The 13321-nt window shown below is 39.1% G+C and overlaps 1 protein-coding gene and 2 non-coding genes across 5 annotated transcripts in view; all 3 read left to right on the forward strand.

The window, feature by feature from the left end:
* The window catches only part of LOC113062102 (pumilio homolog 1-like), a 28417-nt gene that overhangs the window by 13634 nt on the left and 1462 nt on the right, over positions 1-13321 (forward strand). The window contains exons 2-21 of one of the 3 annotated variants that reach the window (XM_026231700.1): positions 2171-2484; positions 2567-2635; positions 2724-2829; positions 2914-3101; positions 3284-3453; positions 3961-4207; positions 4454-4562; positions 4659-4760; positions 5580-5722; positions 5800-5938; positions 8659-8784; positions 8912-9202; positions 9659-9895; positions 9989-10256; positions 10376-10505; positions 10784-10918; positions 11585-11722; positions 12675-12800; positions 12896-13017; positions 13111-13303. In XM_026231700.1, coding sequence (XP_026087485.1) covers positions 2182-2484; positions 2567-2635; positions 2724-2829; positions 2914-3101; positions 3284-3453; positions 3961-4207; positions 4454-4562; positions 4659-4760; positions 5580-5722; positions 5800-5938; positions 8659-8784; positions 8912-9202; positions 9659-9895; positions 9989-10256; positions 10376-10505; positions 10784-10918; positions 11585-11722; positions 12675-12800; positions 12896-13017; positions 13111-13303 — 3342 coding nt within the window. In that variant the 5' untranslated portion in view covers positions 2171-2181. The remainder of the gene's footprint in view (positions 1-2170; positions 2485-2566; positions 2636-2723; positions 2830-2913; positions 3102-3283; positions 3454-3960; positions 4208-4453; positions 4563-4658; positions 4761-5579; positions 5723-5799; positions 5939-8658; positions 8785-8911; positions 9203-9658; positions 9896-9988; positions 10257-10375; positions 10506-10783; positions 10919-11584; positions 11723-12674; positions 12801-12895; positions 13018-13110; positions 13304-13321) is intronic. The other 2 variants (XM_026231701.1, XM_026231702.1) reach the window with 2 other exon arrangements.
* On the forward strand, positions 11263-11400 carry LOC113062660 (small nucleolar RNA SNORA5). The gene has a single exon (XR_003278571.1). It is a non-coding gene; the product is annotated as a small nucleolar RNA SNORA5 (small nucleolar RNA).
* LOC113062659 (small nucleolar RNA SNORA5) lies at positions 12401-12538 on the forward strand. Its single transcript, XR_003278570.1, has one exon. It is a non-coding gene; the product is annotated as a small nucleolar RNA SNORA5 (small nucleolar RNA).

The raw sequence follows: 13321 nt of genomic DNA on the forward strand, positions 1-13321 counted from the left end.
ACGATAACGCGACGATGACTAGCTAAAAATGGCTCTGTGACTAAAACATGACGAGACGTTTTCGAGTTTTCGTTGACGAGACGAAACGAAAATGATTAAGTCTGACGTTCACAATGCATATCATTTCTGCCTGTTTTGGAGAAGCACCCGGCTGCAGCCTGCAGATCGAGGCGGGGATGCACGTACTTTTAAATGCGCACTTGAGCAGCGCAGCACACTGTGACTCCATGTTGCTTTGAGCACATCATTCTGCACCCGCGATGTGCATACGTGCTTTGTGCACTCTGTTTTGAAGCGTTTCATATTATCATGGTTTTGGGCACTGAAAGATTATTAAAAACCTATATTTTTATACATCGCCTACACAATACATTTAAAATGAGCATAATTTAATTGTATATTATTTGTGTGTAGTGTAGGCTATATAAATACATACACTTTTTAGCTCTTGACATCCATATATAAATATAAAATAGTGATATTTGCTGCGGGATGAGGGCTTCGATAACTCTCTCTTTTTTGACCATACATGTGTTTGCATCCCTGAATGTTTGTGTCACTTTTATTAGACAGGCTTGTATGGTGTTTGTGTTTACAAATAATATGCATCTTGTTGTTGCACTGGCAGACAAGTTGAAGCACAAGTTGTAGAGCATAAGTATGTGTTCCTCAATAGCTTATATTTTGGGCACTTTGTTCATTGCACTTTAGCAATTTCTCAAATAAAGCCACAATTGCCAAAGTAAGAATGTTTTTATTCCTGGCTTTTTTTGGAGTAAAACAGTGATTCCACTGTTACCACTTTATCTGTGTGTAATGTTGTAGTAGCTCAAAGTTTTTTGCTGTTTAAACTATAAACCATTCCTTTATAACTGTGATTACTGGTGAAAATAGGCAATGTGCTGAAATTTTAGAAGAGCATCAATTCATGGAAAAATAACTTGAATATGTGGATAAAAGGTTTCTGCCCAATGCGACCATGAAGTACCGCTTGGCAGCACTGCGTCTCCATCAATGAGAAAGTCTAGTTTATTATGCAAAGCTTTTAAGGTTAACCGTTTTATGAATTGCAACACTCGTTACAATCTGTCAAACCTAAGTCCATTTCCAGTACTTTTTAATCTAAATTAATTTGTTAAAGACTACTTTTTTGTTTTTTACTAAAATTGACTAAAACTTGACTAAAACTATCAAGTTTATAAGTGACTAAAATGTGACTAAAACTAAAAAGCAAGACATCTTAACATTTATTTTTATAATCTGAGCTCAAATGTGGAAGTGAGCTTCATAGGTACGTTTGCCCTATCGGCTGAGAACCCCCCCCCCCTTTTAAAAACAAGTCAAGATAGTTGATGTCACCTCATTTTGTGAGCCCTGTGACAATGCTTCAGTTTTTTTCCCCATACTGCTGGACACTTTGTAATTCTGTGAATGTGATGAAATATTGATGTTCTCTTTTCAAAGAGCATATTTATCAAGCTACAAACTGACCTTTTCTCTTCAGGAAAATTTGTTCAAGTAGAAATTCCTCCTTTTGTTTCTCCTCTTGACTTTCCCAGTATGTCAGAGTCATTCTGTGACAATGATATCAGATGCACATTTAAATGAGAATGAAATGACTCATTTTGACAGGGCTGCTCTGCTTGATTAACTAGAACAACAACCTCTACTTTACTCACGGAGCTTCACCAAGTGTGTGCAATGTACGGTCATGGCCAAAAGTTTTGTTTTGCCAAGTTTTCTGGGATCATAGATCGTTGGAATAAGTCGCTCTTGCAGGATGTTTTGATACTATTCTTTATTCATGGCAGTGTTTTTGGCCAGACTTTGTGTTTTCTTTTGTCCTATATTTTCATGGGTCAGGGATTTTATTTAGTTAGTCTTCACTGGAATCTTTTTATTTGATTCTGTATCTCCATCCGATTTGCTGTGCTGTTATTTACTATTCACATCCATGTAAGGTTGATATCTTTTAAATAAGTGAAGCTTGTTTTGAATTTGCCATTTATATTTCTGGCAGTATTTGTGGGCTTTCACGTTCTCTGCCTGCTTTGATATATACAGGTGTGGTAATACGGTAACTAAATACCGTACTTTACTTTACTTTAAGTGCATAGCAATGCCAGATGCCATTGGGGTTAATGGTGTTTGGTTTGATCTTGTGTTACAGTCTCTGGTGGAATGAGCGTAGCGTGTGTGTTGAAGAGGAAAGCTGTGCTCTGGCAGGATTCGTTCAGCCCCCATCTGAGACTGCCTCCCCCTGACAGGCCATTACCCAGCATGCCTGTGGTGCTAAGTGCTGCGGGACACCCCCCCCAACCTGGCCCTTCTCCTCAGGCCCCTCCCCCTACACAGGGAGCAGGACGCTCTCAAGATGACGCCATGGTGGATTACTTCTTCCAACGGCAACATGGCGAGCAGCCTGGCTACAACAATTGCAAACACCGCTGGCCAACCGGTGACAACATGCATCCAGACAACCAGGTATAATTTAGTGACAAGGTAACCACTTTTTTTTACTGGTATAAAATTAAATCTTATTATAATCGTGTTTCTTTTTGTACAGGTACGATCCATGGATGAGCTTAACCATGACTTCCAGGCACTTGCACTGGAGGGCCGAGCTATGGGAGAGGTGAGAGTCCTTTCTTTTCTCATATTCTGCCTAATGCTTCATTTGCCCTTATGTATTAATGTTTCTGTCTGATGTTCCCGCTCTGCAGCAGCTCCTCACTGGGAAGAAGTTTTGGGAAACCGATGATTCAGGGAAAGATGGACCAAAAGGAATCTTTCTGGACCAGTGGAGAGACTGTGCTTGGGGAGCCTCTGGTATGTGTGTGATTTAAGATGCAATGGTTGTATTTTACATATTTAGTATTTTTCTTTCTAATGTCCCCTTTTTTTTTTCTCTAGATCACTCAGTGTCCCAGCCAATCATGGTTCAGCGCCGACCAGGCCAGGGCTTCCATGGCGTCGGAGAGGCCGGATCTGTGCTGTCGCCACGCTCTGAGAGTGGTGGATTAGGCGTCTCCATGGTGGAGTACGTTCTTAGCTCCTCTCCTGCTGAGAAAATGGACTCGTGTCTGCGCAAAGGAGCCTTTGTGAGTCTCTTTCATCAAAACATTCTTTATTAAGATTCTGTTTAAGAAAATTAGTTATGACCTTTGTTATTCCAAACATAAAAAAACTCCTATGGATTTGCAACAACATGAGGGTGTGTAAATATTTCTTTAACTCTTAAACTCCTTATTTCCACTTTAATCTCCCTTTCTATTTTTCTTAGGGTCCAAGAGATTCAGAGGTGGATGACCCAGAGAAAAGGGTGGAGCAAAAACCCAAAACAGCCTTTGACCCTGAGCGGAAGGAACTTCAGGAGACAGAGCCGGATGTTTTGGATAACCCCAATGGACTGCCCAATCAGAATGGACTTGATGTTGACGTTAAGGATTTTAGGTATACACCATCAAAAAAAAGTAGCATTATTGTAATTTTAAAGAAATTGATGCTTTTATTCAAAAAGGATGCATTGAATTGATCAGATATGACAGTGAAGACATTTATAATTTTACAAAATATTTCAATTTTAAATAAATCCTGCCCTTTTGAATATTATATTTGCTAAACAATCCTGAAAAATGTATCACAATTTATATTAAACGGACTGAATGATTTCTTAAAGATCATGTGACACTGAAAACTGACGTAATGGCTGCTGAAAAATTCAGCTTTGCCATTACAGGAAAAATTCTAATCAATATATTAAAATAACAAACTTATTTTAAAATTAAATACAAATTATTTTAAATTGTAATTATATTAGCTTGTTTTGCTCAAGTAAAAAAATCCAAAAGTAATCTCATCGAGCCCAAACTTGTAAAAGTTCTCTTTGTGTTGCTTTCCATACGTATACTTTAATTATTTCTAAAATGTATTGAAGTCAAACCTTTTGTTTCTCCCCAGTCGTAATCCTGGTAACTGCCCTCAGACTGGTCCAGAAGTGGATTTGGGTGGACCAGAACTGCCTGGAGGTGCAGGGCCTAAACCAGCAGAGGAGTTCTCAAATGTTGAAACCCAAAATGTGACCATGGACCCCATGGAATCGGTTTCCATGGAGACTTTACAGTTTGCAGATTACACTGGAGGCCAGCTGCCTCTGGACTCCACAGCTGCTACTGTCGGCCTGTTTGACTACAATTCTCCTCAGCAGGTAGATATCTGATGTTGCTAGCCCTTTCAACATTCAAGACTGTAATTAAGAGTAGAATAATAATAATAATGAAAGCTTGTGTATTGATAAATATTTGTAATGTTAATTGCTATCAGAGGCTATACATGTGAAGGTTAACTTTGAAAAAAGTAATTATTATTCACATTTGTATGTGCTTTCAAAACCTTGCATTTATGAATGTAAACAAACGCAAATGTTTAATATACATTTCATGCCTAATAAAAGCAACTTGTACTGCAGCTGTTCCAGAGGCCCAGCGCTCTGGCAATGCAGCAGCTCACCGCGGCACAGCAGCAGCAGTACGCCCTCGCCGCAGCTCAACAACAACACATCGGTGAGTTTGACTGTAGGTACCGGTATGAGTCTCCAGACTTAATGGACAAAAGTTTCAGGTGTTTTATTAAAACTGGTTTCTTATTGGTTGTGTTAGGTTTGGCCCCTGCTGCATTTGTACCGAATCCGTACATCATCAGTGCTGCTCCACCTGGAACTGATCCATATGCTGCCGGCCTCGCTGCTGCCGCCACTCTAGGTGAGAGCTCATGGCTGAAATTTGAGAAGGATATGTAATATGTATAGTTTGTATTTCAAGATATCTCTTGAATGATTATGTCATTATGAAGGATGTTAATGAGTCCAGTAAAATAAGGTATTATGTACAGTCCGCTTCTTTTTGAGGTCTGTATCACCCTATTGGCGTTTTTTTTCTGATTATTTGGATTAAGTATTTCTAAATCAATTACATGTTATTACAACATCGAAAACAACCAGCCTAAGCAACAATAAAACACTAAGAATATTACAGAATTAATTTTCTACAGTTGACCAATCAAATTTAAAAAAAATACTTAAAAAAATAAAAACCTTGCTGACCCCAAACATTTGAATGGTAGTATAAATGCATGTTAAATGTATACCAATGTCATATTCAATATGCAAATAGACAAATTAATTATCTTTGAGAGTCTCTTAGTGCTGTAGACTTGTACTTGTATGATGACGGTACAGAAATGTAGACCGCATTCGCCAGCGTTTCTGTAGCAGGATCGAATTGTTGCTAAAAGGTTCTCTACTGAGCAGTCACAGTCTGAAGTTGATGCTCATGAAGAAGTGTTGCTCATTATGGCTGAGGGTTTGGACTGTGTCCTCCAGGGACTTGAGATTTAGCTCTAGGATTGAGACACACACACACACTCAAAACACACACCTGCTTTGATACTCCTAAAACAGAGTACAGAGGCAAAGGAAATGGCTCCCCATCCTGTGTACATCAAAGCCCCTGAGCCAGCTTCGAAAACGGTGTGCTTTAGCCCTTCATCTGTGAGATGACGTGTGTGTTTGTGTCTTTCAGGGCCAGCGGTGATGCCCCATCAGTACTATGGTGTCACACCATGGGGCGTGTATCCTGCCAATCTATTCCAACAGCAGGCTGCCAACCCCTCTAACTCGGCCAACCAGCAGTCAGCAGCGCAGAACCAGCAGAACCAACAACAGGTAAGAGTTCAGCCAACCAGACCACTGATGTAGGGAATGCACAACATGCTTATATCCATGATCTTTGTTTGCCCCAGGTGATGCGTGCAGGTGGAAACCAACGACCTCTGACTCCCAGTCAAGGACAGCAGGGTCAGCAGACAGAGCAGCTTGTAGCAGCAGCAGCTGTGAATTCCGCCTTGGCATTTGGGCAGGGTCTGGCAGCAGGTGTACCTGGTAAAGGACCATTAATATATCTTTTAAGATGTTGTTTACACAGAAACTATTACTTTTTAAGCCAACATATCAAATCAATTTTAACCATGTTATCATAGAAAACCCAGAAATAACAGTGAATTGTGAAATTGTTGTTTATTGGCCTAAAAAGTGCCTTCTATATAGGCAAGGGAACTTTATTTGTGAATATACACTACTACTAGGGATGTCAACGATTAATCGATGATCGATTAATTGTCGATAAGAGATGCAATCGATTAAGGCTATCGATGGTCGGTTAACCGATTCAATGTTGGGCTGCGTGCGGCTCATGCGCACTCAACACGTGCGAGCGGCTGTGAGTGACGGTGACGATATATAAAAGCATCATCATTCATTCACAATGTACAAATTAAGCTTTTAATGTGATTTAAACTTTAAAGTACATTAAAATAGAAACAACATAAAAGTTCTTCAACATTAAATGCAATAGAAATGTAGTTACTAATCATTTCATCAGATAACTGTTTTATATCGTGCGCTTTGCAGGGCTGCGGGACACAGTGACAGGACAGGTAGTCTATTCATTCCTACAACTTGTTAATTCATTCCTACGAATTATTAATGTGGCAATTGTCCATGTTTCATTAATTTTGTTCCCTAAATAACCCATGATTTAAGTGAAATAAGGGAACAAATTAATAAATCGAACGAATTCTTAATTCATGAAATCTTTAATTTCCCTTCCCATGTTTACCACAGTAAGAGATGCGAAAACAGTTATTAAAAGCGAAAGATAATAAAATAAACCTGGGAAATTAGAGGGTTAGACTATGAAGATTTAGGAAAAGAAACGATGCCTAAATATACTGAATTTGTGGAAATTCGTGACCAACCGGCAAACCAGAACAAAGACGCGTAAATGAAGACTATGGGGTCCAAAAGCATGGTCGCGATCTTACATTTTCCAGTTAACCTATTATTCCTCTAATAAACAAAGCTTTTATACCACACTTGTCATAATCAGATCTTATCATTTCTAAATAAATAATTGCTGGATTCAAAACAGCGATTAATAGGCGCTGTGACCGACACATTCCTGGAGCATTCACTGCTGTCACTAAACGGTGACGCCGAGCATCGTTCACAAGTTTCTGCATGGACCTGACTAGGGCACAGGTTCTAAGCCCTGGGACAAAATGGGATGCTTTAAGGAAAATTTATAGCCTACTAAGTAATAGGCCCAACATAAAAATAACAATTTGTTTTCATGTTTTTTTTTTTTTTTTTTAAATAGGCAATGCGAAATATATCCGACTTAAATAGGCTAATTAAGATTAACGGATTTAAAACAGAAGTGTGGGCGCTCCATAAGTTCACAAAAAAAAAAAAAAAAAAAGGATGACAACGCATTCTGTTTGTTTGCTTTATTTTACAAGAGCACAAATCTTCTGTTTTTATTGTGAGTGTGCACAAATGAAAGTAAACACTTCTGCGGAAAATATATATATTTTTTTAATGTCTCAGCTGTTTCGATCGCCCCGGAGCCTGCTGCACACGTATTCTAGCGATTCAAACTTACATCGCAGTCTGTTCATTATCAAAATAAAATGTCAACTAAACATTAAAAGGTTACACTGGTCAGTTTAAATAGACCGTAGTATACCGGTCCTCTCTGCTGTTCCAAGGACGTTTTTGCTCATATGAAGAGGATCATCTTTTCCGTCTATATGCGAATGCGTGTTAAGTACAAGCCTAGTTTACATTATAAATAATAGTTTAACATTCAAATACATTGCGAATATGGAAACATTTCGATTTGTGCCGAATGAGACATGAGCAATAACCTCCAAATAAATCTAGCCAAAGCCGCGCTCGCTCATCCTCGTCTGCACGCATGCACTGTCACGATCTAATGCGCTGTATGCCGGATTTTTAAAAATCGGACATTTTCTAGGACAGAATCCAGCAGGATCAAATTAATGTGAGCAACTGTGTTTTGGTGCAGCAGCGCCGATGTAGTTCACTTAATGTGCAGCGCAGTCACACGCGCTCCACATTTCGGATAATTTTATACAATAATGTCAGTTGAAAACATTGCAATTGTGCTTTAAAATACAACAACGAGCACCACAAAACCATTTAAAGATGCGCGTTCAGCGTTCTCCCTGTGGGATTGGAAACTGTCAACAAAGTAAAATGACCTCAAAAGTATGGCGCGCTCTCTTCATTTTATCAAATGATCATAATCGCATCTATTCATTTTATAATCCTGCTGCTAGCATTTTATTCAGACTAAAACCTCTTTAATTCAAGTGAGAAAGCGTTTTGTGTGTGTGTGTGGCTTTTGCACATCCTGTCATACCGCTGACTGCGTGCCTGCAATAGACGCATTTTGCAGTATTATGGTTAACGATTAATCGATTAATTGATCGTTAATTTAAACGACGATCGATCATGGAAATAATCGAAATTTGACATCCCTAACTACTACCATTGCTTTATTTTCTTTTTTAGAAAGAATTCTTTTTTTTTAAACAAGAATGCAAAAATGTATTCTGCAAAAATTAAGCAGCATGCATTCCAACATGGATAATAACAAGAACTGTTTCCTGAGCACAAAAATCGGCATATTAGAATTATCACATGTAATGAATCGCAGTCTGTGTAAACATCCTTTAACAGATCAAACTTTCATGGTTCGATTGATGTCTAATGTAGATGTGTTTGTTATATTCCAGGTTATCCTATGTTAGCTCCAGCTGCATATTATGACCAGACGGGTGCACTTGTAGTGAATACAGGTGCTCGTGGTGGCCCAGTTCGACTTATGGCCCCTGCCTCGGTTATCATCAGCCCATCAGCAGGTACATCTTTGAAAATGACAAATCAAAGTTGCACAGTCAACAGACACCATAAAGCTTTTTCCAAATGTAGTCTTAGATTTAAATATATTTTTCTTACTCTTTATTTTTTTATTTTCCCTTTAAACAGTGGCTGCTGCTGCTGCTTCAGCGGGTGGGGCTAATGGTGGTCTTGGTGGTGGAGCAAGCGGTGCGTTCCGTGCATTGAGTTCCCAGCAGGGTCATGGGCAGCAAGGGAGCGGGGCTTTGGGAGGAAGCTCTTTTTATGGGGGTGGCTCCCCAAGCTCTTCCTCACAGAGCTCTTCACTATTTTCACAAGGCTCTGCCCAGCCAGGAAGCACCTCACTTGGATTCAGTGCCAACCCATCTTCTTCTCTGGGAGCCACACTTGGAGCAGCACTCGGGGGTTTTGGCACAGCAGGTATTGTAATCTAATATTAAATAAAGTTCAGTTATGTTGAAAATAAAAATCACTATAATATATTGCTGGAGGGCTATTGCTTTCAGCATCAGCATAAAATACTGTTTCTTAAATGCACGTTCCATAATATTATATAAAAACTTCCACAATTTAATAACTTGCTTCTGAAAAGTTGTTTCATAGGCAGTGACGCCAAAGCTGTTCAGGAGTTTCAAATGTGGTTTAATGTGACTTCAGTAGTTTCTGTGAATGTCCTGTACAATGCTAATTGTGAAAATAAGTGAACTTTAAAGAACCGTGCACCATTGGAAAATCTGTAACAAAAATTATATTTGTTCCTAATGCTCAAATTTTTGCATTTAATGCAATAAAAAATGGGTGGGAAAGATTATCTGTCATGTTTGTCTCCAGTCTAATTTTAGTATATGTTGTTTGTATTTTTTAATTTTTTTGCAGTGGCTAATTCCAGTTCCAGTGGGTCCCGTCGAGATTCTCTGACGGGTAGCTCTGATCTGTACAAGCGCACACCCAGTAGCCTCACCCCTATTGGCCATGGGGGGTTCTACAATGGCCTCAGCTTTAGCTCCTCCCCTGGCCCAGTTGGCATGCCTCTTCCAAACCAAGGCCCCTCCCACTCACTCACCCCGCCACCCTCGCTCTCAACTCATGGATCTTCAAGCAGTCTTAACCTTGGTGAGTTCAACACATATATTTCAGTGATCTTTCCATTAAAAATATTTAATGATTGAATCTAATGGATGCCCGCTTCTGGCTCCTCCCTCTCAGGTGGCCTGACCAATGGCAGTGGGCGTTTCATCTCTGCAGCTCCAGGAGCAGAGGCCAAGTTCCGCAATGCCACCACAGGCTCGTCTCTCTTCAGTCCCAGCAGCCAGCTCTTCCCGTCATCACGACTACGCTACGGCATGTCTGACGTGATGCCATCGGGACGTAGCCGTCTGCTTGAGGACTTCAGAAACAACCGTTACCCCAACCTGCAGCTGAGAGAAATCGCAGGACACGTCATGGAGTTCTCTCAGGACCAGCATGGCTCCAGGTAATGCAGATGTTTGCTACAGCTCACAGATGCCAGGAGATTAGGACCCCGATGTTACCACATGGAGTAACAAATAAAATGTTCAAAGTGTTTTAAAAACCCATCTGGTTTGTGTGCAGGTTCATCCAGCTGAAACTGGAGAGAGCAAGTCCTGCAGAGCGTCAGTTGGTGTTCAATGAGATACTGCAGGCAGCCTACCAACTCATGGTCGATGTGTTTGGAAATTATGTCATCCAGAAGTTCTTTGAGGTAATACGAAGCTCTTTTGTTAATACATGCATCATTTTACGTGTCTAATGAACCGCACAGTTTCACATATTTGGACAGGAAGGTTGCAGGTTCAAACTTGAACCGGATTTATTTGGTACTGCAGTTGTGCAAATCCAGTCACATTTTATTTGTATAGCGCTTCAGGCAATACAGGATGTTTCAAAGCAGGAAAATAAAGTTCTTCAGTTATGATTATTAAGTGTACCTGATGTCAATTAAGATGAGAGGCTTCTGCTAAAAGCCGTTTATGTGTTTAGTTTGGCAGTCTCGATCAGAAGTTGGCGCTGGCGGAGCGGATCCGTGGCCATGTTTTATCCCTGGCACTGCAGATGTACGGCTGCAGAGTGATCCAGAAAGCTCTGGAGTTTATCCCTTCGGACCAACAAGTCATTGTAAGTTTAAGAAGAGCTGCATGCTCACTTTATAATTCTTCACATTGATGTGGTGATGTTACACAGCTAGTATGAATTTAATCTTCAGTAGTGTACAATTTGACTCTCTCTCTCTCTCTCTCTCTCTCTCTCTTTATATATATATATATATATATATATATATATATATATATATATAGATATAGATATAGATATAGATATAGATATAGATATATAGATATAGATATAGATATAGATATAGATATATATATATATATATATATATATATATATAGATATATATATAGATATATATATATATATATATATATATAAATAATAATCCTGTCAAATATTTGTATAAATGCAGTCTTGTCAAATTCAGTGTTTCCTCTTCAGTGGACCACACTGGCCAAAATGGCTGCAATAGTAAATAAGTAGTCTATGGGCCCCATGTTCTTCTATAAAATGAGTTCTGGGGATAGAAAAGTCTACTAACATGCAGTTTGTAACCTGTATGTGTTAGGTTGTAACTGCTTTATCATTCATTCATGGTTCTTATTTTCAAACGTATTTAAAACCTTTGTCTTATGTGTGTATGTTTAATAACTGTGTGTGTTGTGCAGGTGTTTGCTCTGTCTACACACCCATATGGTTGTTAATCTAAATTGTTTGTGTCTTTTTCAGAATGAGATGGTTCGGGAGCTTGACGGACACGTGTTGAAGTGTGTGAAGGATCAAAATGGCAATCATGTTGTGCAGAAATGCATCGAGTGTGTCCAGCCTCATGCTCTCCAGTTCATCATTGATGCCTTCAAAGGACAGGTGTGTCTGTATTGAACCGTGGGAAACGCTATCTTTTTGAATAGAAGGACCTGAATTGTGTGTGTGTAGTGTACCATGGGAACATTTGTGGTTTATTTATGGAGGGCCTGATTTTTGAAATACAGTGCACTATTGAGAGGCTGAGCCATAGTATAACATATGAAGAAAAAATTACCTATAGTACATGTCTAATGAAAAATGTTTGTTTTTTAAATCTCTTCTGCTCAAGGCTGATTTATTTGATCAAAATACAGTAAAAAAACACAATATTGTAAAATTATTATTATATTAAATTATTATATTAAATATTTTACAAATTAAAGTTACTTTTGTTTTAATATATTTTTAAAATGTATTTTCAGTTTTATGTGAATCCTGAGGCAAAGCTGTATGCTTTTAATTTTTTTAAAGTTTTTTTTTCTTCTGAACTTTTTGATAAATGGAAAGTTAAAAAAAGGCATTTATAAATGTATTTACTGTCACATCTGATCAATTTAATCCATATTGTTTGAATATAAGTATTAATTTTCCTATATATATATATAGAGAATATTATTTGTGTGTTGGAGCCAAAGTTGCAGCATATTGGATAGCAATATAGTCAAGTAACAATCTGAACTACTAAACCTATAAAAAATATATATATATTATAATAATCCTGTCAAATATTTGTATAAATGCAGTCTTGTCAAATTCAGTGTTTCCTCTTCAGTGGACCACACTGGCCAAAATGGCTGCAATAGTAAATAAGTAGTCTATGGGCCCCATGTTCTTCTATAAAATGAGTTCTGGGGATAGAAAAGACTACTAACATGCAGTTTGTAACCTGTATGTGTTATGTTGTAACTGCTTTATCATTCATTCATGGTTCTGGAATGACTTATTTTCAAATGGATTTAAAACCTTTGTCTTATGTGTGTATGTTTAACTAATAACTGTATGTGTTGTGCAGGTGTTTGCTCTGTCTACACACCCATATGGTTGTCGGGTGATCCAGCGTATTCTGGAGCACTGCCTGCCTGAGCAGACTTTGTCAATACTGGAGGAAATACATCAACATACCGAGCAGCTGGTCCAGGTGATTTATGAAGCATTGTCTTTCTGTACTGACGCAGGATCTCATCCATCCCTCTCATCGAAACCCCTTTTTTTTCCTATTCCTTTGTCATATAGGATCAGTATGGGAATTATGTAATTCAGCACGTGTTGGAGCACGGCCGCGCAGAGGACAAGAGCAAGATTGTATCTGAAATCCGTGGAAATGTTTTGGGGCTCAGCCAGCATAAGTTTGCCAGGTGCGCACAAAGCATTGACGCGATAATCCGCCACACAAAGGCGCACAGGAGGAAGTGTTTTATTTACGGGTGTTTGTGTTTTTTAATTCGCAGTAACGTGGTGGAAAAGTGCGTGACCCACTCGTTGCGTGCCGAGAGGGCGATGCTGATTGATGAGGTGTGCAGTATGGCAGACGGGCCCCACAGTGCCTTATACACCATGATGAAGGACCAGTACGCCAACTACGTTGTGCAGAAGATGATCGATGTGGCTGAGCCAACACAACGCAAGATTGTAATGCACAAGGTGCGTCTTCTATTCAGT

Source organism: Carassius auratus, chromosome 44 (assembly GCF_003368295.1).
Source record: "Carassius auratus strain Wakin chromosome 44, ASM336829v1, whole genome shotgun sequence".
Lineage (NCBI taxonomy): Eukaryota > Metazoa > Chordata > Actinopteri > Cypriniformes > Cyprinidae > Carassius > Carassius auratus.